Source organism: Pan troglodytes, chromosome 2, assembly GCF_028858775.2.
Source record: "Pan troglodytes isolate AG18354 chromosome 2, NHGRI_mPanTro3-v2.0_pri, whole genome shotgun sequence".
Lineage (NCBI taxonomy): Eukaryota > Metazoa > Chordata > Mammalia > Primates > Hominidae > Pan > Pan troglodytes.
This window is the reverse complement of record NC_086015.1, coordinates 174,861,799-174,889,354: the sequence shown is the minus strand read 5'-3', so window position 1 is coordinate 174,889,354 and position 27,556 is coordinate 174,861,799. Positions and strand designations below refer to the sequence as shown.

Sequence of the window (27,556 nt, the reverse complement as noted above, 5' to 3'; positions counted from 1 at the left end):
AGAGGAAGGCTTACTGGTTTCTCTTATACTTAGTGTAGTACAGTCCAGAAATTTCAGGACTGGTTGAATGACAGAGACCCATTCCTAGAGTAGCCCAGCCAGAAAGACAGTTGCAAGATGGTATGTTAGTTTTGGGAGCTAAATAAGAGATGAAAAGCAGGATAAACTCTCCTAAGATTATTTTTTCAGGGGTCAGCTTTTAATAGAATTAAAGATGACACTAGCAACCAAGATGATTTTTGCCTGTAGATGAGTATCCATGATCACATTTGCTCCTCACAGCTTCCCAAGGGAGGAAGCAGGAGTAGAACATTTCACAGAGGGACACTGCAACCCTGGGGCTGGTAGTTGCCCAGGTTACACTCATAGTAAGGATAGAACAATTCTAGGTCATTTGATCTTTCCCTTATACCATTGACATCTCATTTTCTGTCCAAGGTACATAATCACCTTCCATTAATATTTGCGGAAGCAATGTTCCTTTTAAAAAAAAAGTCAAAGATCCAAGTAAACATCAGAGGATATTTAAAATGTATTTTCTCAAAATATATAGTCTGGAATGTAAAATATGTTAATATCATTTACTTTATTCAAAGTCAGCTAAACTCAAAAAATATTTATCCAAGTTGTATTATATTACTAAAGATTGAGTTTAGTACTTGAATCCACATTTATAATTTTCATATCTCAGAGAGCATCAAGTCAGTTCCAGATATAGAGTTGCTGTATGATGTGTTTTCGAAGGTTATATATTATGGATCCTTTAATTTATTTCATCATCATGAAAAAATGGGAAAACAAGATATCCCCATAACTCAGTTTGGGTTTAAACTATCTAATCATAATTTTTTTTTACGTTCATACATTATGATATAATTTTTGGCTTAGGAATCCATTGCATTTATTTATCTCAGTTAAGTACAATAGCATCTAGAAAAAAATGAGTGTATTTTTGCATATTATGTTAGAAAGGGAGCAATAAGTAAATCGTAACTATGTTCATAGAGTGAATGTAGGTTGTTTTTATTTTAAAAATTGTTTTACTTTTTAGCCATGCGTAGTGGTACATGCCTACAGTCTTAGTTACTCTGGAGGCTGAGGCAGGCAGGTCACTTGAGCTCAGGAGTTCAAGGCTGCATTGAGCTATGATCATACCACTGTACTGCAGCCTGGGCAAGAGAGCAAGACCCTGACTTTAAAAAAAAGTTTTAAGAGTATATGAAGAAAATTGTAAAAGTCTCCCAGTGCCCATCTTTCCTCCCACCCCTAGTCCCACCTCTGGATTGGCAAGTAGCTGGGCTTTGAGGTCAGATCAAATTGATCACCAGCTTCATCACTTCCCAGCTGTGTGGCTCTGCCAAGTTTCTACCTTCTCTAAGCTACTCATTAAAAATGCTAGTAACAATGGGACCCAGCTCCTAAAGTTATTGTGAAGATTAAATGAGATCATGATATTAATCACTTTGTACAAAACCTGGCATGTAGTACATATTTAGCAAATACTGGCTAATGTTCATATTTATGTTAATATCAATAATTATAGTTGATATTATTATTGTATTTTGGCTAAGGCAATGTTTATCTATTTGTTATCTGAAAAGGAAAGTATCTGCTTCTCTTTGATGTTCTCCTTCCCAATCTTGTTGAAAATCGAGAATAGAAAATTATCTGATTTCATCACTGAATAACTGGAGGTCATTAAATCTTCCCTGCAAAGATTTTCAGTTCTATAATTCAAAATGAGAATAAAAAAACCCTTATTTGCTTTCCAGATACAAATGCAAACAGAAATAAAACACAGCTGCTCTTATCTCTCCATGGGCACCATCTCTTCTTGGTACTGAAAGAGATAATGATCTTGCAGTATAATTTTATAAGGAGGTAACAAAATCAATTGCATTATCTCAAGTGTAAACACTGAAGCCCTTATCCCATTGCTGGCTAATATAGGCTGTGCCTGTGGCAGCTGCTCACCCCCTATTATAGATTATTTTAGATGAAAGAAAACATTGACTGATAAATGAAGATTTGACAACATAGGAGCGTAGATGGTTTTGCAGCTTGATATTCAAGAATGAAACCAACAATACAATGGTTGGATGAAAAGTCAGCACACAATGCCCATGGACATAAGTAAAGGTAGAGATAGACAAATCACTTCTTTCATTGTCTATTATTAAATAGTAAAGTCTTTACAAAAACATGAACAAGTCTGCAAATGCATTGGGTCCACTGAAGTTCCACATGATCTTATAAAATATTATAAACCATAAAAGTAAAAGGCTAAGAAGAAACTCAGGAAGCTGTTGAGATATGTTGTTTTCATAATTGAGGTGACTGTGGGATTAGTATGATCCCTTCCAAGGTATGGTGACTAAAGTAGAGGACATGTCTTGTCACAGGACTTAAACTTCATATAAAAGATTAATTTAGATTTATAGACATTCAAGCCCATAAAATAAAAGTAATTATGGGCCTCTGTAACCAACTCCATAAGATTTTAGAGCCAGACAAAATCTGCTTTATAAACTCAACACTGACACAAGTTGAGTGACCTTGGATGATTGTTTAACTAAATCTCTTAGAATAAGTGAGTATTAAATAACATAACTGTGCTAAAATTGTGTTTAGCATGTAATAAACACTTGATAAATGATGTTTTCTTTGTTTCATGTCTCACTCTTCAAGTTTTTCATAAGTGAATATGCTTCTTTTTTCTCTATCTGAAGTCAGATATTTATTTCAGCTTGATGCATTGGCTCTGTAACACTGTGTAGATTACTGTAGTCTCTGTATTTCTTAAAATTAACAGGCATTTTTAAGATCAGCACATAGTTCAAAAGGAAGGTTATTTGGAGTAACCTTTGTTTTTCTTCACTATGTTAAGAAAGTTGGCAAAGTTAATAAGTCTGTTTAATCAATAAAAATATCTGAAGTCTTTAAAAATTAACAAGCTGCAATGATATGATGTAATTTCTTATCTGTTTTTCCTTGTCTCTTTTCCTCTAAATTTTTCATTACCTTGTATTTTAAATAAAGTAAAATCTGACACATTGTTAAGTGTTTGTTGAATGAAGAGGAAAGGACATACATATTTTGATTTTGACCAAGGGCAACGGCTCCTCAATGGAGGCTGAATAGATCTTAATTAAGTTATCCAGGTTAGAAAACATTCTGCTACCTGCTTCTCTTACCCAAATGCAAAACTACTCTGATTAATCTCTTGGGATAGGAAAAGGGTTAAAGTAATTAAATTATAAGGGAGGCTGAACACTTTTATGGCATCTCTTATCTACAGTTAGGGTTTTCGTGTTAAAAGAGCTCTAGAGATGAAATAGCTCAACCTCCTCAATTTATAGAGAGGAAACAAAGACCCTGGGAATTTAAATGGCTTCATCCTGTGGTAACCGAGTTGCAGGAGTTTATTTCCAATTCTTCCTGTTAGGGTTTGCTCTTAAATGGACTTGCCCCAGGGTACTTATTTATATTAACTGTTCCATCTATTCCAAAGCGCTTACATATCTACAAAGAATAGATAGCAAGATAAAGGTTGTGGTTGAGAATATCGACTTTTGGGTTAGAGAAACCTGAATTCCAGTCCCTTCTTCACCACTTACCAGCTGTGTGACCTTGACAGATTGTTTAAAATATTGGTCAAGTTACTTAGTCTTTCTTTGCCTCAGTTTCCTTATCTATAAAGAGGGGATGGCAAACTCCTGTCGTGCTCAAAATAGAAATAACAAACCCTCACAGATTTATTATTAATGACCAATGAGATAATGTATGTAAACAATTATCACCAGCGAGGTGCATTCTAAACAATTAGTAACTATTAACTATTATGATATAAATTAGAAGTGGGAGGGAAAGTTGAAGGAAAGAGATAGTCCTATACTTTGCTATATAGTAGGCCACAAATTTGGCTCCAAGCTTTCTTACAGGCAACATAGAGAAAGAAACATGATTGATTACATAGTTCCAGGGAACTTAGATATATGAATTTTATATGTCTGGCCAAACCAGAACCTCCCTCCTTCGCTCCCATTTTTGAATTTCCAAACACAGTCTCTTTCTCCCAGACATAAAAGTATAGGTTTTCGAGACTCATTGAGTTATAATAAGGGCTGTGTAAGTTTGCCTGAGACTTTCTTAGCATTTCCCATATAGCCACTTAGCTTTTTGATAGACCTGCAGGAGAGACCCAGCTAAGTGTCTTCCCCTGGGCAAATTTCATTCTCAAGAAGCCTAAGACCTTGGAGGAGGCCAGGGGTGAACTTTGGGTTAGATGCCTCATTTTCCTCACCCATATCAGGTGCTCCTTAATCACAGGGGCCTGCCTTATTCACCTTCACGTTTTCATTCATCTCATCTCACGTGGTGGATGCTCAGTGTTTGTGATTTGCAGTAAGAAATGAACATGTGCCAAAGAGTTACTGGTATGAGCGTCCTTCCATTTTAGGGCCTGGTTTTAACAGATTATTTCTACATCAGGCAAAACAGACATTTCATCCAACTCTGATGACAGTGTGCAAAGCTTGAATCTCAATATTTTACATGAAAAATAATATCCATGTGAACTCTTCTGCCCTGGGTACTGATGTGCAACGACTTGTGTTATTAAATGTCAGAATGAAATAGAACTGGTTTTCTTTAAAGAAAAAAAAAGGAGGGAAGTATAATTCTAGCACCTCAGATGTCTTTCGGAATAGGTATATTAATCAATTTCCTTTCAAGACACATACGTCATTATACCTCACGTAAAGTCATGGCCAAAATCTCCTATCTTGAAGAGGTAATATACACTTTGCTTGGGATATCACCTACAGAGAAAATGTAGAAATATTATGCTATCATAAAAATATTTCTAAATCTATATATTTCAATATGTGAAATACTCTAAATTTTCTTTAGGAAATATTTAGAGTTGCTTATTTTTCATGATATTCTTTCTTCAGCTGTATTTATTACAGCAAATAATCTATTTCTTTCTCTGAATAAGCTTTCCCAAACCAATCTCCCTTGAATTACTTATCCAAGTTAATAAAGTTGGATAAGAGAAATGTTGGCATTCAATGTGGTGTTGCTTTTTTTTTTCTTTTTTTTTTCTCTTGTTTTCAATTAAGCACTCTGTTTTAATTTACAAGTTAGGAATCCTTTAAATGTTAAACAGGAACATAAACTAAAAGGTTGTTTTGGATAACTGAGGCTCACACAGAGCAGGCTGAATTGTTTCCATATGCTGTATCTAAGTCTGGATTCAAATTGTGGAATAGCATTTTATGTTATCAAAATGCTAAGTCTTTGTAACCCTTTTCTTCTTTCCTAGCCCCTTTGCTTTTACTCTGTCCAAAGTTAACATGTCATTGAAAAACGAGCCACGGGTAAATACCTCTGCACTGCAGAAAATTGCTGCTGACATGAGTAATATCATAGAAAATCTGGACACGCGGGAACTCCACTTTGAGGGAGAGGAGGTAGACTACGACGTGTCTCCCAGCGATCCCAAGATACAAGAAGGTAAAGACGGATGATCTGAGCGGGGAAGAAAAGAGTTTATCTCGGTTGGTCGGAAGAGCACAAATTTGAAGTAACCAGCAAATGATTGATTTTCCTTGCAGATGTAACACCAGGCTCAGATCATTTTATAAGAGGCTTACTTGTTTTAACACGTGATTCTTAAAAGAATGCCTGTAAAAGACAAGTTATGCTAATCATATATTGCATTAACTTTATTTACTTTTTTTTTTTAGTGTATATCCCTTTCTCTGCTATTTATAACACTCAAGGATTTAAGGAGCCTAATATACAGACGTATCTCTCCGGCTGTCCAATAAAAGCACAAGTTCTGGAAGTGGAACGCTTCACATCTACAACAAGGGTCAGAGCATTTATGGACTCACCCTTTTTTCTTTTGTCAATATATGTGAATTAGTACATAGCCTTTCATTTTCCTCCCTCTTAGCTATGATCATGTTTGTAGGTTTTTGTTTGTTTGTTTTTATGTATCTATCATTTCCAAGTCATTTTCACCTGTCAAGTTTTTGCCTCCTTCCCATTTAATCTTCATTCTTATATTCCTCTTTCTTCATTTGAGCCAAAGCTCTTTCTTTTAAAAAGGCATGTAAGGCAAATTAACAGTTTAATAAATTGCAAAGTGCCTCTCTTAATCTTCTTCTCTCCCCAGTTTTCTGTTTCATTTGGACTCTTGATGAATATTTATTCCACCTTGCATGGCAGGTATAAGTCAACAAGAATTTTAGCTTTCCTAATGTTTATTTAGCATGAAAATGTTGGTGCTACCTGGCTCTTAAGAAAAAAAGCCAGGATACTGGATAGGCCAGTGCCATTACCTCAAAATACTGTTGAGAGAATTCTGCAGCCATACTCTGCCTCTCTGATTGGTTCCTAGAAAACCATCCTTTAGTCCTCATTCACGTGATATTTCATTGAACGCTGAAAAGGCTTTGGAGTAAAATGTCTTCAGCAATCAAAGTTATGCCCTTTGAAATGGATTGGACTAGAAGAAGCTGTTAGGGTAGCTACTTTTCTCTGTTTCTGGCTGGATTTTGCAGTTGTTAAGTCTCCGGGGGAGGACAATTGCTGCAGGGTGGTGACCTTTGTCCCTTCAGGCTAAGATCTAGCCATGGCAGAGTAAGGCCACCACTGCCTCCTGCCTCAGGGGAAGCACAGATTAATAACCAGCTGTCAGGGCATGCTTTGCCTTCCCTTCCTCCTTGTCTTTTGGAGGTGGCATGCGCTGCATTGCTTTCTGGGTGGTTTTGCCTGGTGTTGTGTCCCAGCCTACCTGCACATGTACTGACTCCCAGCTTACACTCACTTTGGTGTCAGCCTCTCGTTTAGGCTTTCCCTGTGACTCGGGTCCATGTCTCCCTGATACACCACTGAGCACAACTCACTCAGAAATGTCTCTAAGATGAGCTTTGTTTTCTTATTTCACCTGCCAGCATTTAGATTGAAAGATAATAACATGTGGGGGTAAATGACAGACTCTAGAGCCAGACTGCATGGTTTAATTCATCTTTGCCTTGTGATCTTGAATGAGTGACTTAACCTCTCTGTTCCTGTTTCCTCTTCTGAATAAAGTGTATAACAGTGCTTACATTATAGGTTTGTTATGAAGATTTAGTAATAATAATACATATGTATTATATTATACAAGTATACACTGTATACTTATTACTGCAGTCACTTTTTCCACCCACCCCTCCTTAACACTGGTGGTTCCTTAGGGTGGGTGGGTGGTAGAGACAAGGCTGGACCTTGGAATGTGTTTCACAAGAGAAGGAGAGAAGGCATGTCGTGCCATTTCTGAAGAACAAAAACAGCCAAGATGGTGCTGTTAGTATACAATACCTCTCACCCCTGCCAATTGCCTGGTTCACGGCTTATATTTGTGGACTGGACCCCTGAAGGCTAATTAGGGCCTTTCTCATTGTCTCCTCCACCTAGTTCTTCATTTCAGGTGTGTGTGTGCGTGGATGCATACACGCACATATGTTGGAGGAACAGCGTTTGTAGGAATCGTCTCGTGTGATTGAAAGTTTGTCTTATGTAATTCATCAAGTGAACATTTAGAGAATATTATTTCTGCAATTGGCTGCTTTTGAAACAAATTTACTTAAGTACTTACACAAAATAAGTAGGCTGGACTTAAGTATACTTCTCTGTTACTAGTTAAATATTGTTCACTGAAAGCTTTTGGAATTTTTGTTGTTATTTAAAATATCAAACATTTTTATGTATCACTGTAGGTACCAAGTATTAATCTTTACACTATTGAATTAACACATGGGGAATTTAAATGGCAAGTTAAGAGGAAATTCAAGCATTTTCAAGAATTTCACAGAGAGCTGCTCAAGTACAAAGCCTTTATCCGAATCCCCATTCCCACTAGAAGGTAACCATTTTGGAATTAATTATGCCAGCATACAAGTTGAATGGAAAGTGTATTTTGTCTGGGTGTGGTAGCTCACACCTGTAATCTCACCACTTTGGGATGCTGAGGCAGGAGGATCAGTTGAGGCCATGAGTTTGAGACTAGCCTGTGTAACGTAGCAAGACCTCCTCCCTATAAAAAAATTAAAAATTTAGCTGGACGTGGTGGCACGTGGTGATAGTTAGTAGTTCTACCTACTCAGGAGGCTACAACAGGAGGATTGCTTGAGCCCAAGAGTTTAAAACTGCAGTGAGCATGATTATACCACTGCACTCCATCCTGGGTGACAGAGTACATCCAATCTTTAAAATAAATAAATAAAAAGTGTATTTAATTCACAATATCGGCTAACTAGTCTATTGTTGGTAGATATTTTCAATTAAATAGTCTCTTAAAAATATGCCGTCTCATGAAAGACATACTAAAGTCATAGTCACAGAATAATCTAGTAGGTGTTTGCATTCTGTGTATTTGTGTTTTAGACACACGTTTAGGAGGCAAAACGTCAGAGAGGAGCCTCGAGAGATGCCCAGTTTGCCCCGTTCATCTGAAAACATGATAAGAGAAGAACAATTCCTTGGTAGAAGAGTAAGTTTCTTCACTATTCTGTGGTTTTAAACCTAATTTTGCAGTGCTGTAGAAACACAGCATCTACTGAGGGGTGAAGTAGGCCTGGCTACAACTCCTCTCATCCACTCATTGATCCCCAGGCTGGTTTAGCTTTCTGGAACTAGTTAGGCAGTCCCTTCTTTCCCCAAGCCATACAGTGCATTTTCTCAGAAGAGGAAGAGTGTTCTTGGTTAGGACTTGACATTATGAAGAAGCTGTTCTCCCTGCTAGAACCTCCTTGGGCTTATTGTGAGTCAAAGATTGAACTCATTGTTGTGGGTTTTGAGATCTACTCTTTTAAAATAATATTTTCCATATATAAGTTTCCGTGTTTGTAATAGCCCATCTTAAATATATGTAAAATCTCATTCCTAAACTATAGATGGAGCAGTTAGGGCCTGAGAAGAGTCTGACGGAGTACAGACAGGCACAGCACTGGGACAGAAAACTCCAGAGGAGGGGCACTTCTGCCTGCTCTGCTTCCAAGATGGGTGCTGCAGAGTGTGAACAATTAATTTTTTTTACTAGAAAATGAACAAGTGTTTGTTAATTTCTGTCAGTTCTGTTTTGTAATCTGAAACGTTTATGTTCCAGAGGGAATGTTTGATTTCTCCTTTGTAGTTGTCATCTTGTTTAAAATCTTTGTAGGCATCTGGACCAAATATTTTCCAAGATACCTAGACATATAAAATTATATAGTTTTGGTTTACTGTGTGCACATGTATGAATTCAACTGAAAATGACGCTTAGTGATTCAGCAAAAGCATGCTGGATTTTACATCATGGTCAATATGATTGACATATGTTGCTCCAGTGCCCCAAGCCTATATCCCTCTACTCCCCATCTGCCTCCACACACAGTTTAGCATATTTAAAATCAGTACATTCTACTAGAAAGTCTTTTAACCTTTCTCCACCTTTGTTTCCTGAAAAGCTGTTTAAAATTTGTAGTATATCTTTCAGTAAGTTCAGTGTTAGAATTGAAAAAAAATGAAAGTTTTTGGTAATATCAACAAATGCTTTAAAACAACTTATAGCAAGTCCTGCTATAATAGCTATATATATATAATAGGGCTTGTCAGCAGTTTATAGAAGACCTAAGCATATGGAAAGTTAAACAGTAAGAAGATATTTAAATAATAGTTCAAGAGAAATATGGAAATTACACCTTAATGCTATTCAGGATTCCTTGCTCCATGATTATATTAATAAATAATTGAATAACTTGTAGAAGTTAAGATGAAAATGATGATCTCATCATTGTCACTATTGTTTAATTTTTAAAAATAAATATGACCATGTTAACACTTATCTAAAATATTTGCATTACAGAAACAACTGGAAGATTACTTGACAAAGATACTAAAAATGCCCATGTATAGAAACTATCATGCCACAGTAAGTACTAGTCAGTGATTTAAGTTTGGAGTAATTTTCACTATAGTAAATTGTCAGCTAAATTTTGGATCATTTTAATAACACGAGTGATTGTATCCACATCTACATTCGTCCTTGCATTAAAATAAATTAAGTGAATACAAAGTTGATTTTACAGCAAGGATCCAGTTTACAGTGGTGTGATGCTGTTTTAAAAAGTTGAGTAGAACTTAATATGTCTATAACAATAGATTTAAATGAACTTGAAATGCTGCTATAGGCTAGATTATCTAGAAATCAACCTTCTTCTCTTCTCAGGTTTCCAGGAAAATGCCAAAAAGCATTTTTTAGCTACAAAGAGTAACTGTTGAGTAGTAAGTGATGAAAACAGTTGAGTGGAGTTGAATGCCTGAAGATTTTGTGGTGCGTAGGGCGATTGCCATCTGATTGGTTTGTCATGCCTGTTAAAGGCCTGTCTTTTCATGTGAAAGTGAGAAGCATGGGAAAAGCTAGGAAAGAAAAACCCTTGAGGAATCCAAGTAAAGAAAGAAGAGGTGATGGGGCTTAGATGCAGCCACAGAGATTAAGCTTGGGGTATGCAGCTGGCAAGCAGGGAGGGAGTGGGTTTTCTAGTGTCAGCAAACAATTAGCTCTGCACTATTAAAGGTGGGGTGTTTTTAAAGGTTTAGCCTTCAATTATTCAGAGGCCTGGATAACTGAGAATGCATGGTTTATCGTATGTATGTATGCATTTGTATGAATTGTATGGTTATGGGGGCTGTATGCATCTATATTATATATGTGCAGAACTCTAGAGTTGGTGCAATTGTGATTTGTCCGCTAGTTTAGAGAATGGCATCACATAAACACATAAACCGAAACAGTAAAGACTTTAGTGTATTTTGGAGAGGATGCAAGAGCATTTGGCTCTGCGAGTTTCTCATGACAGGAGCTGCCTTCCTGCTGCCTTGCAGCACACGGTTTGGAGTCTGGTCCAAATATACATCCAGCTGTCCCATTACACACAGGTGACCTGGATCCAGGTCACTACCTGCCTCCAGCAGCAGCTTGCACTGGGGCATTCAATGGACTTGAGGGAGCTTCTATGTCTTCATAAACCTGGAGAAGGGTTTTCTCAGGAAAACAGGAATTTGGGCTGCACCAGAGGATCTCAAGAGAAGGATGATGGGAGGCAGGGGTTTCTTTTCTTCCAGGACTCAGGAACTTGTATTGTTGAAATAACAATGAATAAGGATACTACTACTATTGTTAATAAAAATGATACCTCCTCTTGTGTTGTCTGAAATCCGACATGATATTTTCTTTAACAGACAACTATTTAAATGTGAATTAGTACCCATATGCAATAATTTTCCATTTCTTTTACTTTTCTGCCTGCCTGTGACTTTACTTTTACTATTTCTTTTGGCTGTAACCGTTCTTGGTGAGTTCATTCTTCTCTTTTCATGTACTTTTCTACATTTGGGATTCTACTGTTGACTAAAGAATGTTTACATTTAAAAAGTGTTCATTTTAATGACTTTTCCAGTCATAAAAATATTTTCAAAGTTAGGCCATGTTGTATTTAGAAATCCCAGAGTGACCTATAAACATTTCCTTTGGAAGGGAAAGCCTCATTAGCAACTGACTGTGAATAGATTCTCCTCTCATTTTCTCTTTTTTTTCTTTTTTGGGATGGAGTCTTGCTCTGTTTCCCAGGCTGGAGTGCAGTGGCATGATCTCGGCTCACTGCAACCTCCGCCTCCCGGGTTCAAGCGATTCCCCTGCCTCAGCCTCCCAAGTAGCTGGGACTACAGGTGGGATTACAGCAAATTTTTGTATTTTTAGTAGAGACGAGGTTTCACCATGTTGGCCAGGATGATTTCGATCCCTTGACCTTGTGATCCGCCCGCCTCTGCCTCCCAAAGTGCTGAGATTACAGGCGTGAGCCACCGTGCCCAGCCTCCCTCTCATTTTCGATGGTTACTGAGATTATTCTCTCCAACAGCTGAATTGTTCAATATGATTCAAGCATAGGATACAATTTGATATACATTAATTCTCTAACATTCTTTTCTTTAAATGTAGTCTGGCCTAAAGACTAGATCTGTAGACCTCTGCCTCATATTTGTGAAATGAGATTGGAATTTATGTGTTTTCTTCAATAATTGTGAGAAATACTAAAAAAGTATCTGTTAAAAAATGCTTTACTGTCTGTAAAAAGCACATTAAAAGTTATTTTAACATGTATGTAATAAATTTATACTTTTATAAGTATAAAACAAACCTATTTTGAGTTAATTCAGGTCCATAAGCAGATAGAATCATGGATCATAAGTCAAGGGACTGAATAGGATATGTTCTTAATCTCTACAGGGCTATCCAGATCTGTATTTGGAATAAGTGTGTTTAACAAATAGCTCAAGTGATTCTTATCATCAGGAGTTTGAGAACTAAACTAAAATGCTATGATCAGCTTAGAAATGTCTTGGTAAAATTAGACCACTTTAAAAAGTGGAGACAGGGCTGGGCGCAGTGGCTCATGCCTGCAATCCCAGCATTTTGGGAGGCCAAGGCAGGTGGATCACCAGAGGTCAGGAGTTCGAGACCAGCCTGGACAACATGGTGAAACCTCGTCTCTACTAAAAATACAAACATTAGCTAGGCATGGTGGTGGGCGCCTTTAATCCCAGCTACTTGGGAGGCTGAGACAGAAGAATCGCTTGAACCCGGGAGGCGGAGGTTGCAGCGAGCCACAGTTGCGCCACTGCACTCCAGCCTGGGTTATAGAGGAAGATTCTGCCAAAAAAAAAAAAAAAAAAAAAAAAAAAGTGGAGATAGATTTATTATAAAGCTGTTTGTATAATAGGATTTTCCCCAAAGGAATTTGGTTTAGGGTTCTAAGCACTGACATTATTTTTCTTAAGTAGCCTCTGAAATTAGACATGGACAGTTCTTTCCTCTCACTTTTATATAGCCATTGGTTGGGTTTGTGCTCAGACCTTCTCTCCCATGATTATGAAGACTTCCTCTGCTTTTAATTCTTTTTTTTTTTTTCCTTCTTGTGGTTCTGCAAAGGAGAGCATCCTAGTGTTTTAGTGTAGTCATGATCAGACAGTTGCCTCAGAGACCATTGGTGATTTGTTCAGTTTTCTTTGCTCATTTGTAAAATGGGGACAAATGTATTTCCTCTTTACTCTAAGCATAAATATGTAAAAAAATAGCAATATCCGAGTTGTGTAATAACATACAAAAAGATCTCAAACAAGAATTCCTTTTGTATTCTGAAATTGTATTAGTGCTGGCTATAGTAGAGAACTCACTAGCTAGGCATTTTAATTAGTAACTGGAAAATGCTTATCTTCCAGGGAATTAAAATCAGAGGAATAAGGAGCAATAAATGTACCTTTTTCATACCTGAGATTAAAATCTAGAAATGGAACAAATTGTACAATTTCTAAGAGAAGGGCCCTAAGGTGATAGGATCGTATCTCTACCTTGAAGTAAATCATTTAACTTATGTGACTCAGATTTCTTATCCCCAAGAAGGTGATTAGCTTGAAATCCTTGGGTAAAACATCCCACAGATCAATAATACTGAGTTCACCTCTCCCTTGTTTTGTAGAATGAACTTTAACTTGAGGGGAAGAGTAGGTAACGAATAAACGTGCACACAGTGTTTTCATTCCAACTGGGAAAAGCTATACTAATTTGAACAGCTGCATCTTCAAATTAAGGGAAATATTTTCTTTCTTATGATTGAGTCTTAGCGTTGAGAAGGACTTTAGGCCTTTGCCCAGCCTCCCAGTTTCCTTCATAGATTAGATGTCCTCTTTGTTCCCTGCCTTTGCTGGAGTACCTGAGTCTACAAGGACATTGCCCAGCTCAATGCTCTTACCTCCCTTGTATCTGATAATTTCCCACCTGGCCATTTACTTGAGTTTTTGCTACCTGGTAAATAAAAGGAGCCTCTGAAAGTCACCCTTCTCTTACAATACAAGGATGGGAGGAAGGGGCAGTGTGTACGTGATTGCCAAGTAATTTTCAGGATTTTTTGTTACCCCCTAGGGCTTGTTGCTTGTCTCTTGGCATGGAAATATTTTTGCTTCTCTGTTTCTCTAACGTTTTTAGTATCCAATTGGTAGATCACGTTGGAATATTTTACTTGAGACCACTTTCCACCTAGTGCCAAGAACATTATTGCATTGCAACATTATTTCAATTGTATTCATATTTTACAAATTCCTTTGCCAAAAAAACAAAGACAAAAAGGTATTGATTATACATTACTCAAAAGATCAATGGAATAAGCCCTGCAAAATACTGTTAGGCTAAATTGATCTTTAAATTCTTATTCCTGAGAATCACTTGCCCAAATGGATAATGGAATTCTTATCACTGAAGATGTACTAAGAAGTTTGGACAACATCATCTTTGTTAAATTTCAATTTTTATTAGTTAGGTTTGCCTCTCAGTTGACCCTGACACATTTACTTTCAATTTGATAACTCTGTATTAGAAAAACGTTTATTGCCAGATTTTTTTTTTCTGTATAATAGGCCTGGTTCCTTCTGGAAATCTCTCTCCAGTCAAACTTTACTAAGCCATTAGGATAAATTAAATTTCATATTAATGTGTAACTTTCAATTTTCTACATTATTAATGTGTGCTTGTCTACTTAGCTGAGATTCTTTACGCTTAGCAATTTTGTTATGATATACTCCAAAAGTTATGATTTCTGAATGATTTCAGAGAATATTTCTGTTGTCAACTATTTGATGATAACAGCTATGTAAATAAGAAAATATCCAGGCATTAGATTAGTGGCTTCCTTGATTTTTGTTTTCATTTCCTATTCTTCCCTTCGGTTGTTCTGGGACTTTGCATAAGTTAGTTATGCCTCTGTAGTAGACTATAGTCTTCAAATGTAAACTAGGACTGACATTATTTGTCTGCTCTCCAGAGATAAAAGTTATGACTCAGGATTTTAAAATATTTTGGATTTTATGGCTGGCAATCTGTGAATCATTTCCAATAACCCATAGGATTACCTTTTCCAATTAAGAAGCATTTTCACAAACCAGATAAAAATGCATGATACTGAGTGAATCACTGTTTTATATAAGAAATGAAATGTAAAGACCTTGAGGTGTTTTTTGTTTGTTTGTTTGTTTTTGAGACAGTCCTGCTGTGTTGCCCAGGCTGGAGTGCAGGGGCACGATCTCCGCTCACTGCAACCTCTGCCTCCCGGGTTCAAGTGATTCTCCTGCCTCAGCCTCTGCCTCCTGAGTAGCTGGGATTACAGGCATGCACCACCACACCTGGCTAATTTTTGTATTTTTAGTAGAGATGGGGTTTTGCCATGTTGGCCAGGCTGGTCTTGAACTCTTGACCTCAAGTGATCCACCCACCTCAGCCTTCCAAAATGCTGGGATTACAGGCGTGAGCCACTATGCCTGACTGAGACCTTGACTTTTTAAAATCTCAATTTTAAAAATGCTATATGAAGATACCTTTGACTTAGGATTTTTAAAAGATAATTTAAGTCCTTTTGAATTTTAAAGACCTATTTTCTGCAAATAACCCCAAGAAAAGAGAAAAATGCAAGCATTTAAATGAACCTTACAAGGATGGACGCCTTGAGATATTTGTAATTTTTTTTTACAAGAGTAGTGTTAGATATGTCCAATCACATATAAAACTTACATGGAAAACTTTTGTTTTACTAATCCCATTTACAAACCTAGATCAAATGCCCTTGCCTCTGTGATGTCATGTCAGCTAGGAAGTGGTTGCCCTCCACTATTCTATAACTCTGTAACTACTTTCACATGTATCTAGTGTGGTTCATCCCACAGAACTTCATTGAGGGTAGTGTTTTCCATATCTGGTCTCCCGTCTGCTTCCTAATGCTGGGAGAGTATCTTTTTAGTCTTTGTTGGTCTATCAAGGCTGCTATTGACATGGCCTAAGGAACTGAACTTATTGTTGGTCACTTTTCAAAACTATCTGCAAATCTGCATATGCTAAACAGTACGTAATGTTGATTTGTTTTTCCCTTCTATGCCTCCACATTTACATCTAGCTTTCACCTACCTAGAATATGCAAGGAACTCAATTTGAATTAGATAAATGTTGAATGACATTTTGCTTTTCCAGCTTAGTTTTGAGGGCGCTGACTTTGGTCTGACTTCATAATGAGTTAACCATACTGAGTTAATCCCTTCTTAACTATGTGATCTTGGACAACTTACTTGACTTCTCTAAAACAGAGGCCTGCAAACTAGGGCCCGTGGACCAAATCCTGCCCATTGCCCATTGCCTGTTTTTGTATGTTCTGTGAACTAAGAATAGTTTTTGTATTTTTAAGTGGTTGAAAAAAAATCAAAAGAAGAATAATATTTTGTGACACATAAAATTAGATTATCTTCATATTTTATATCCATAAATAAGGTTTTATTGGAACACAGCCACAGTTATTCGTTTATGTATGCGTCTATGGCTATTTCCATGCTACAACAGCAGAGCTAAGTAGATGCAAAATGGAATCTATGCCCACAAAGCCCAAAATATTTACTGTCTGGCTCTTTGCCGAAAATATTTGCTTACCCTTACACTAAACCTCAGTTTCCTCTTCTGTACAATGGGAAAAGTAGCACCTGCTTCAAAGGGGTTTGAGATAATACATGGAAAATGGTTAGCATAACACCAACACATAGTTAGCACTCAGTAAACACAGCCACAGTTGTTGTTATAATATTTACAGTTTTTAACCTTCTAATACAGTGAAGGTGGGCCTAAAATTCTCTTCCTCTTCAACTCATTAAAAATAATTCTTTTCATTATGCCTGATGTTCAAAGCCCTCCCCATTCTCTTTTCAGCCTGTTTAATTTTTTATTCTTTTCCTTCATCTTATTCACTGTAACCCAACTGTACATCCTATAACCTTTTTGACTTTCTGTTCTAGCCCCCCATTCATCTCCCATTTCACACTGTGGGCCCAAATCCAGTCCATCTTCCAGATCCTGCACCAATATCACTTGCTTCTCACACTCTTTTATTGTTTGAGTGTACACTGTGCCACACAATATCCATCCCACGCAACAAAAACAAACATGAAAGAATACTGAGAATAAACTCTCTCTCTCTCTCTCTCTCCAAGCTTCTTGAGCATTTTATCTCTATGTATTAAGGCACACATCTCTCTCTTCAGATTTAGAAGATCTAGTAGGGTGTGTCTTCATTATTTATATACTTCTAATCTGCACTCTTTTAGTGCAATGCCATTATTATTGATCTGTGTAGTCTGTGGAGCACACCAAACAGTACACACAGCTATACCTAATACATGTTTTTTAATGCATAAATTTGAATTGTTTTGCTTGCTAAAGATGGGTTTTTTGCTTCTTTTCAGACAGAGTTTCTTGATATAAGCCAGCTGTCTTTCATCCATGATTTGGGACCAAAGGGCATGTAAGTTGCAATAAACCTTAAAAGAGAAGTATGAAAAATTGATTTGCATTCACACTTAACGTAGCAGCATGCCATGGTGATGCAGTCCTCCTGGCTTTACTGCTAGCTTCTCTTCTCCCCAGTAGTTAGAGCAACTGATGGAATTATTCATACAAATCAGAGCATCTCCTGTGATAAACAACGGTAGCAACTGCTCCACTGTCTTTGTCACGTGCTTACAGCACAGATTCTTTCTAACCCAACAGTGGAAGTGTTCAATACCTATAGCAAGTCTGATGTGTAGGAGAATACATTAAAAACCAAATATATAAGATCTCCTTTTATAATCCCTTATAAAGTTAAATGTTTACTACTCATTTTGATGATTATTTTAAAATAATACTATGTAAAATATGTTTTATAGCCAGATGAAAGTTTATAATTTTCCTTCACAATATTAGAGCTTGAAAACATAAAGAGCTTAACTTTCAAGTTCTAGTTAAGAGCATTGTTAGTAGTTGTTTCAAAAAGAGTTTTTTTAAAGTTTAGCCTTTGTTATTGCTTTTTCTTGTCAAATTTTTCAGAATTAAGATATACTGTTTTCAAAACTAGTAGCTGTGCTCTGCTTCCTTTGGCATGGCTCAACTAGCTCAACTAGTTGGCTAGAACTGGGTGTGAAGAGACACAGAGATGTCCTGGAATCTGTGGGTGAGATGCACCATGGTCTCAACGGCAGGTGGACCATCCCTGTGCAGGCATGTGGAAATGCATGGAGTCTTTTTTAGTTTGTCACAGTGTCACAATGTTGAGGAGGGAACACTCAACATTTTTTAAATATTTATATATATTTATTATACTTTAAGTTCTAGGCTACATGTGCACAACGTGCGGGTTTGTTACATATGTATACATGTGCCATGTTGGTGTGCTGCACCCATTAATGATGAGTTAACGGGAACACTCAACATTTAGAGCCAGGAGACAGGATGCTTAAGGTCCTGTGTAGTGCACAACAGAATCACACTGCCCCGAATGCTGAAGGGGCTATATCTCACCATTGTGTTTTAGGGTTCGCCTCTAGGGTAACCGGCCTAACAGGGCACTGAGCTAGTTGAGAGCGAGGAGGAGAGAGTAGGGAGGAAAGTCATGTGAGAATGAGATGGTTTATTTAGTCCCATGTTGGGAGGCTGTACAAGCTAAGTGGGAGTGGGAAATTTGAAGGTGATGGGTTAGTTTTCTGTCTCTTTCAGAGAAGGTATGATAATGAAAAGATCTGGAGGACACAGAATACCGGGCTTGAATTGCTGTGGTCAGGGAAGAGCCTGCTACAGATGGTCAAAAAGGTAGGAATTAGTGAGTTTTGTGTATTTGTTTGTTTTAATACACTGGGTATTTGGGCTAGTTTTACATACCAGTTTTAAATTATAAATCCTTTAAAAGCCATGGCAGAACAAATTTTTAATTATATTTTAAAATCCAAATTCCAGCATCCATTTAAATATTCTACCCAAAGCTGAACTTGTAGGCAAAGTGTACAAATTATATTCATGAAAACCCAAGGACAAAGAACGCACAAATTGGCCAGCCAAAGAAGATGTACAAATGGCCAATAAGTATATGAAAAGATGCTCAACGTTACTAGTCATTATGGAAATGTAATTCAAATCCACAATGAGATACAATTTCACACCCGTAAGGATGGCTATAATCAAAGAGATGGACAATAACAAATGGTGGTGAGGGTGTAGAGAAACTAGAATATTTTCTGTAGAGAAACCGCAGATATTGTTAATGGAAATGTAAAATGGTGCAGCCACTTTGGAAAACAGTCTGGCAGTTCTTTAAACTGTTAAACATAGTTACCACATGTCCCAGCAATTCCAGGGATTCACCTAGGAGAACTGAAAAAATATGTCTACAATAAAACTTTTCTATAGCAGTATTATAATAGCAGTATTATGGATAATAGCCTTACAAGTGGAAACAATTCAAATGTTCATCAATTGATGAATGGATAAACAAAATGTGGTATTCCTATAGAGTGGAATATTATCCAGCCATAAAAGGAATAAATCACATCAAGTTAAAAAGCTTCTGCACAGCAAAGGAAACAATCAACAAAGTGAAGAGATAAACCACAGAATGGGAGAAAATACCTACAAACTACCTATCTGATAAGGGATTAACAACCAGAAAGAACTCTATAGGAAAAAAATCTAATAATCTGATTTAAAAATGGACAAAAGATCTGAATATACGTTTCTTGAAAGAAAACATACCAATGGCAAACAGGTGTATGAAAAGGTGCTCAGTATCATTGATCATCAGAGAAATGCAAATGAAAACTACAATGAGATATCATCTCACCCCAGTTAAAATGGCTTTTATCAAAAAGACAGGCAATAACATACTGGTGAGGATGTGGAGGAAAGGGAACCCTCATACACTGTTGATGGGAATGTAAATTAGTACGACGACTGTGGAGAACAGTTTGGAGGTTCCTCAAAAAACTCAAAATAGAGCTACCATATGATCTAGCAATTCCACGTCTAGGTATATACCCAAAAGAAGGAAATCAGTATATCAAAGATATATCTACACTTCCATCTGTGTTGAAGCACTATTCACAATAGCCAAGATTTGGAAGCAACCCAGGTGTTCATCAGCAGATGAATGGATAAAGAAAATGTACATACACATGATGGGGTACTATCCAGCCATAGAAAAGAATGAGATCCCGTCATTGCAACATGGATGGATCTAGAGGTCATAATGTTAAGTTAAATAAGCCAGGCACAGAAAGACAATCTTCGCATGTTCTCAGTTACTAGTGGGAGCTAAAAATTAAAACAACTGAACTCATGGAGATTTTATCAGAGGCTGGGAAAGGCAGTGTGGAGGGGGATAGTGGGGATGGTTAATGGATACAAACAAATAGGATAATTAAGATCTAGTATTTGATAGCACAACAGGTGACTATAGTCAATACTAATTTAATTGTATGTTTTACAATAACTATAAAAGAGTCTAATTGAGTTGTTTGTAACATAAAGGATAATGCTTGAGGTGATGGATACCCCATTTATCCTGATGTAATTATTACACATTATATGCTTGTATCAAAGTATCTCATATACCCCATAAATATATAAACCTACTATGTACCCACACAAATTAAAAATACATTAAAAAAAGAGAAATGAAGACCATTCATGGTCATGGAGTTTCTTTATGGGGTGATGAAAATATTCTGAAATAAGACGGTAGTGCCGGTTGCACAACTCTGTGAATATGCTAAAAACCATCGCATTGTGAACTTTTAAAAGGTACGTTTTATGATATGTGAATTACATATGAATAAAAATCTAAAAATTAAATGGAAAAGGATATGAAGTTCTGATACATGCTACAATGTGGATGAACCTTGAAAACATGATAAATGAAAAAATCCAGATACAAAAAGGCACATATTATATCATTCTTATTTATAAGAAATTTTCAGAATAGACAAATCTGTAGAGACAGAAGTAGATAAAGGGTTTCCAGGGAATGGGGAGGAGGTTGCTCTCTACTAATTTGATACTGGTATGGGGTTTATTTTTGGGCCAATGAAGATATTTTGGAACTAGATAGTGGTGATGGTTATACAACTTTGTGAATATACTAAAAATCAAACTGAACTGTACACTTTAACAAAAACTTAAGTAAAATTGTGCAGACTTCAGGGATGATAATTTTAGACTTATATTTTTGAAAAATGTTTATCATGGTAAGCGTAATATAGACAGAAAACATTATTTTATATCTTACGTCTTACCAACTAAAAATTTGAGGAACAATATTCTCATCTGATTCTTATACGTATCCCCCAAGTTTGGCACATAATAGACAATAACTGTTGCAATAACAATGTACTGGGATTTTGAAAAACTATTAAAACACTGAAGAAATCAGTTACAAATATTTTATATCTATATATAATATTTCCCCCAAATTGAAAATGATAAATGTGTTTATGTGTAAATGTGGAATTGAGCTATGTGTATATTCAAAATATATAAAATTAATACTGGCATCCACCTTTGCACACACCGATTTAAGATATACTACCAACAAAAAATACCATTAAGTTGGGCCTTTACTTTCTGGGCTTTGAAAGGACAGAAGAAATTACAAGGAAAAGATCAGAAGATTAAACTAAAGAAAACTGAAAATTTTTGTAAGGGAAAAAAGTTTTTTTTCTTTTTTTTTTTTTTTGAGATGGAGTCTTGATCTGTCACTGGGAAAGAAGTTTTACTAAAATAAGAAGGGAAATAATATACTAAAAAAAGTATTTGCCTTCAAATACACTTCTCTAACTTTTAGAAACTTGGGGATTCCTTCTGACCACTCCTCCCTAGTCGATAACTTTGCCCAAATCAGCTGCTACATGCCAACCACAGTTTTCAGACTGTAACCTTAAGCATTTGTGATTCTTTGACCAAAAATTCCGTAGGCTGTCAGAACCCACCTGTCTGTGTGCACAGCAGTCTGGGAAGTGTCAACAGCTCCCAGGAGCAGCCATCAGCCAAGAACTGATGGGAGTCCAGCTCCCTCCTCCTCAGCTGGGGTGACTCTGCAGCAGTCTCTACACTGTCTCCCAGAACTCCTTAGCTGGCTTACAGCACAGATGCCCACAATAAAAAGCATGAAAATACACTCTCTGTGGCTTCCTTCCTTGCTCTTTCTTTCTATCCTTCCCTAATTGGTGCTTCCTGGTGCCACTGTCTTAAACTCTTTTATACACATATATCCGTATCTCAGAGTTTACTTCTGGGACAACCCAACCTAAGGCGTCTACTCAAGGAATGGAAGCCATGGTCTGGTTTATTCAGTCATTTTTCGAGTGCCTAATGTATGCCAGATGGTGGCATACTCCTGTGAAAACAGTAGTGAACAAGATGAAGTCTCTGCCCTCATGGAGTTCTATTAGAGGGGAAATGCAGGCACTAAGCCGACAACTAATGTAAATTGTATAAATTCAGGTAGCCATGAGAGCTTTAAAGGGGAAAAATGGTTTGTGAGGGATCTGGGGATTGCAGAGGGTGACTTTAGCTCTGGGAGTCAAGGAAAGACTCCCTGAAAAACTGACGTTTGGATTTAACCCTTATGAGAAGCAACAGCTAGGAAAGGTGAGGGAAAGGCTTTGTTACACAAAATAAATATGCCCCCTCTTTTTAAACTTTGGATTAAATCATAAGTCAACTGGGACAATCTAAAAAGATACGATCCTCCCTGGAATGAAATGTGTCATCACTGTAAATTGTGTAAATCCTTCTGTGAAGATTAAAGCCCTGGTTCCATATTAATAAATATTTCCTGAGTCACGTTTTTGGGATTTAAAATACCAGAAAGCATATATAGATGATAACGTATAATTTAGAAAGTTTCTGACAGTGGAAGACTTTTTTTTTTTTTGAGACGGAGTCTTGCTCTGTCGCCTAGGCTGGAGTGCAGCGGCGTGATCTCGGCTCACTGCAAGCTCCGCCTCCCAGGTTCATGCAGTTCTCCTGCCTCAGGCTCTCCGAGTAGCTGGGACTACAGGCGCCCGGCATCACGCCCGGCTAATTTTTTGTATTTTTAGTAGAGACGGGGTTTCACTGTGGTCTCAATCTCCTAACCTCGTGATCCGCCCGCCTCGGCCTCCCAAAGTGCTGGGATTACAAGCGTGAGCCACCGCGCCCGGCCTTTTTTTTTTTTTTTTTTTTTTTTTTTTTTTTTGAGACAGGGTCTCACCTTGTCACCAAGGCTGGAGTGCAGTGGTATGATCTCGGCTCACTGCAGCCTCCATCTCCTGAGCTCAAGCGATCCTCCCACCTCAGCCCCCTAGATAGCAGGGATACAGGTGCATACCACCGCACCTGGCTAAATTTTGTATTTTTTGTAAAGATGAGGTTTTACCATATTGCCCAGGCTGGTCTTGAACTCCTGAGCTCAAGTGATCTGCCCACCTTGGCCTTCCAAAGTGCTGGGATTACAGGCGGGAGGCACAGCGCCTGGCCAAGACGACTATTCTATTAATGTCTAAATGAGACTTACTTTTAAAGATGACACTCCTTCATAACTTTTTTTCATTTGTACCCATAAAAATACATTCTGATCACTTTTTAATTTATTCTATGTTGACAAATTGTAGTAAGGCAAACAAGGAAATTGAATTTTCAGTTAGGTCTCATAATGACCTTATCTAAGAGATGAGTTTTAAAAAAAGACAAACAGAGATCCTACAATCTAAAACATCTGCTTAAACAGCACATTTATTGAGCAACTTCTCTGCACCTGTTCGTCAGTTAAGTTTCTTATCTCAAATAATGTCTTAAGAAAAAGAGATGTATAGATGTTAACAAATAAATTTAGCATTTATTAGGGTGGTACAAAAGTAATTGTGGTTTTTGCCATTACTTTTAATTCCTTAGCACTTTCTTACTGTTTACTTTAGTGAACTATGAGCTGTACCAATAATTAAAATTTTTAGACAGTGATAGTGTCTAAATGGTTTTATTTACTCTCTGGAATCCATTCATGCAGCCATTATTTAGGCGAGATGGTGGCCTTGCCTGAAAGCTTGCTCTGGGCTGCTAGAAGATAGTTCTAGGCATTGAACAGATAGTAGTAGACATGACAGCCACATTTCCTGTTCCCAGGGATCTTACGCTGTACTGTAGGAGACAGACAATAAACAAGAAGACAAATACTTCTAGATGTGCTACAAAGAAGCTAAATCAAGACAACGTGATGGAAGAGAGTTGGGGGTGATGAGGCAGGGATGGTGGAGAACAACTTTTTTTGAATCCAGTAGCCTGCTTGTAGAGGGATTTTTAAGGAGAGGTTTGATTGATAAGAAGAGACCATCCATGGAATTGCCTAGAAGAAACAGTTTTTATGCAGAGGAACAGCAACGATAGAGCCCAAAGAAGAAGACTGGCAAGTCTAAAGAAGAACCAACATTGACTAACATTGTGAGAGACAATAGTAGGAGATGAGGCTGAGAAGGGGAGGGCTGGCTCAAGTGGGCTTATCTGCATTTGAATGCCATGGCAAGTAGTAACACAGGCAGGAGGTATCTTTTTAAAACAGACCATAATCTCACATGGTTTAGAACAAGATTAGTTATAATAGTTCGCATGTATTGGGGCCAGGCACTGTGCTAAGCATGTGCATGAGTTATCTCAGTTAATTCTTTATGAATACTTATGAACTAGATGTTGCTGTTAGGTCCTCATGTTATATGTCTTATGTTATCCTCATGTTATAGATTTTGACATCGTGCTCAATTACTGAAGTTCGTACAAGCAGTGAGTGGCAGGTGGAATTGGAGCCCAGGGAGGCTGACTTCCGGGCAGGCACTTGATCCCTGTGCAGATGGTGCTGACTCCTAGAAGGCTGGTTGATAGATGCCTTACTTGATGTATATATTCCTGAGAAAGAAAGCAAAATCTTGTTGAGATGCTCTGCATCTATGTTCATAAAAGATATTGGCCTGAAGTCTCCTCTTTTTGTTGTGTCTCTGCCAGGTTTTGGTGTTAGGATGATGCTGGCCTCATAGAATGAGTCGGGTAGTAGTTGTTCCTCCTCAATTGTTTAGAGTAGTTTCAGTAGGAACGGTACTAGCTCTTCTTTGTACATCTTATAGAATTTGAGTGTGAATCCGCCTGGTCCTGGGCTTTTTGTCTTTGTTTTTGTATTTTGGTTGGTAGGCTATTTATTTCAGAGCTGATTATTTGTCCACTGAAGGATTCAGTTTCTTCCTGGTTCAGTCTTGAGGGGGATGTATGTGTCCGGGAATTTATCTGTTTCTTGTAGATTTTCTAGTTTATGTGCATAGAGTTGTTCATAGTAGTCTCTGACAGTTACTTGTATTTCTGTGGGATCAATGGTAATGTCCTCTTTGTCATTTCTAATTGTGTTTATTTGAATCTTCTCTGTTTGGTTTTGAATCTTTTCTATATGGTTCAACATATGCAAATTGATAAATGTGATTCATCACATAAACAGAACTAAAGATAAAAACTACCTGATTATCTCAATAGATGCAGGAAAGACTTTTGATAGAATTCAACATCCTTCATTTTAACAACCCTCAATAAACCACACATTGAAGGAACATACTCCAAAATAATAAGAGCCATCTATGACAAACCCACAGCCAACATCATACTGACTGGACAAGAGCTGGAAGTATTCCCCTTGAAAACTGGCCCAAGACAAGGATGCCCTCTGTCACCACTCCTATTCAACACAGTATTGGAAGTCCTGGCCAGAGCAATGAGGCAAGAGAAAGAAATAAAAGGCATCCAAATAGCAAAAGAGGAAGTCAAACTATTCCTATTTGCAGATGACATGATTCTATATCTAGAAAACTCCACAGTCTTTGCCCAAAAACTCCTTGAGCTGATATACATCTTCAGCAATGTTTCAGGATACAAAATCAATGTAGAAAAATCACTAGCATTTCTATACACCAACAACAATCAAGCCAATTGTGAATGGAATTGCTTTCCAGTCAAATCAGGGAGGCAACCCCATTCACAATTTCCACAAAAAGAATAAAATACCTAGGAATTCAGCTGACTAGGGAGGTGAAAGATCTCTACAATGAGAATTACAAAATACTGCTCAAAGAAATGAGAGGTGACACAAACAAATGGAAAATATTCCATGTTCATGGATAGGAAGAAACAATATCATTAAAATGGCCATACTGCCTAAAGCAATCTACAGATTCAATGCTATTCCCACCAAACTACCAATAACATTCTTCACAAAACTAGAAAAAACTATTTTAAAATTCAAATGGAACCAACAAAGAGCCTGAATAGCCAAGGCAATGCCAAGCAAAAAGAACAAAGCTGGAGACATCATGTTACGTGACTCCAAACTACACTACAGGGCAACAGTAACCAATACAGTACAGTACTGGTACGAAAACAGACACATAGACCAATGGAACAGAATTATAGAGCCCAGAAATAATACTGCACACCTACAACCATCTGATCTTCAACAAAGCTGACAAAAACAAGCAATGGGAAAAGGACTTCCTCCTTAATAAATGATGCTGGGATAACTGGCTAGCCATGTGCAGAAGATTGAAACTGGACCCCTTAGAAACTTAAATGTAAAACCTAAAACTATAAAAACCCTGGAAGACAACCTAGGAAATACCATTCTGGACATTGGAACTGGCAAAGATTTAATGATGAAGACACCAAAAGTAATTGCAACAAAATCAAAAATTGGCGAATGGAATCTAATTAAACTAAAGAGCTTCTGCACAGCAAAAGAAACTATCAACAGAGTAGACAGACAACCTACAGAATGGGAGAAAATATTTGCAAACTGTGCTTCTGACAAAGACCTAATAGCCAGTATCTATAAGGAATTTAAACAAATTTACAAGGAAAAAAACAAAAAATTCCATTAAAAAGTGGGCAAAGGACATGAACAGACACTTTTCAAAAGAAGACATACATATGGCCAAGAAACATTTGAAAAAATGCCTAACATCACTGATCATTAGAGAAATGCAAATCAAAACCACAATGAGATATCATCTCACACCAGTCAGAATGGCTATTAAAAAACAAACAAACAAATAAACAGATGCTGGCAAGGTTTCAGAGAAAAGGAAATGCTTATATGCTGCTGGTTGGAGTGTAAATTAGTTCAGCCATTGTGGAAAGCAGTGTGATGATTCCCCAAAGAACTAAAAACAGTATTACCATTTAACCCAGCAATTCCATTATTGGATATATACCCAGAGGACTATAACCATTCTACTGTAAAGACAATGCATGTGTATTTTCATTGCAGCACAATTTACAATAGCAAAGACATGGAATCAACCTAAATACCCATCTGTAGTAGACTGGATAGTACATGTACACCACAGCATATGAAATCATGTACTTTGCAGCAACATGGATGGAGCTGGAGGCCATTGTCCTTAGCAAACTAACACAGGAACAGGAAACCCAATACCACCTGTTCTCACTTATAACTGGGAGCTAAATAACGAGAACTTATGGACACAAAGACGGCAACAACAGATACTAGGGCCTACTTGAGGGTGGTGGGTGGGAGGAGGGAAAGGATCAGAAAAAAATGCCTGTCAGGTACTA

The 27,556-nt window shown here is 37.3% G+C and overlaps 1 protein-coding gene across 7 annotated transcripts in view; it reads left to right on the top strand.

Annotated features, from left to right (window-relative positions):
* The window catches only part of PLD1 (phospholipase D1), a 209,930-nt gene that overhangs the window by 67,136 nt on the left and 115,238 nt on the right, over window positions 1–27,556 (top strand). For all 7 annotated transcript variants that reach the window (XR_010155872.1, XR_001713797.4, XR_008547173.2 and 4 more), the window contains exons 2-8: window positions 5,327–5,517; window positions 5,751–5,878; window positions 7,773–7,918; window positions 8,440–8,545; window positions 9,899–9,964; window positions 17,359–17,417; window positions 18,647–18,739. Coding sequence is in view for 4 of the 7 variants with exons in the window: in XM_063807330.1 (XP_063663400.1) it covers window positions 5,358–5,517; window positions 5,751–5,878; window positions 7,773–7,918; window positions 8,440–8,545; window positions 9,899–9,964; window positions 17,359–17,417; window positions 18,647–18,739 (758 nt within the window). In the remaining 3 variants the exon portion in view is untranslated. The remainder of the gene's footprint in view (window positions 1–5,326; window positions 5,518–5,750; window positions 5,879–7,772; window positions 7,919–8,439; window positions 8,546–9,898; window positions 9,965–17,358; window positions 17,418–18,646; window positions 18,740–27,556) is intronic.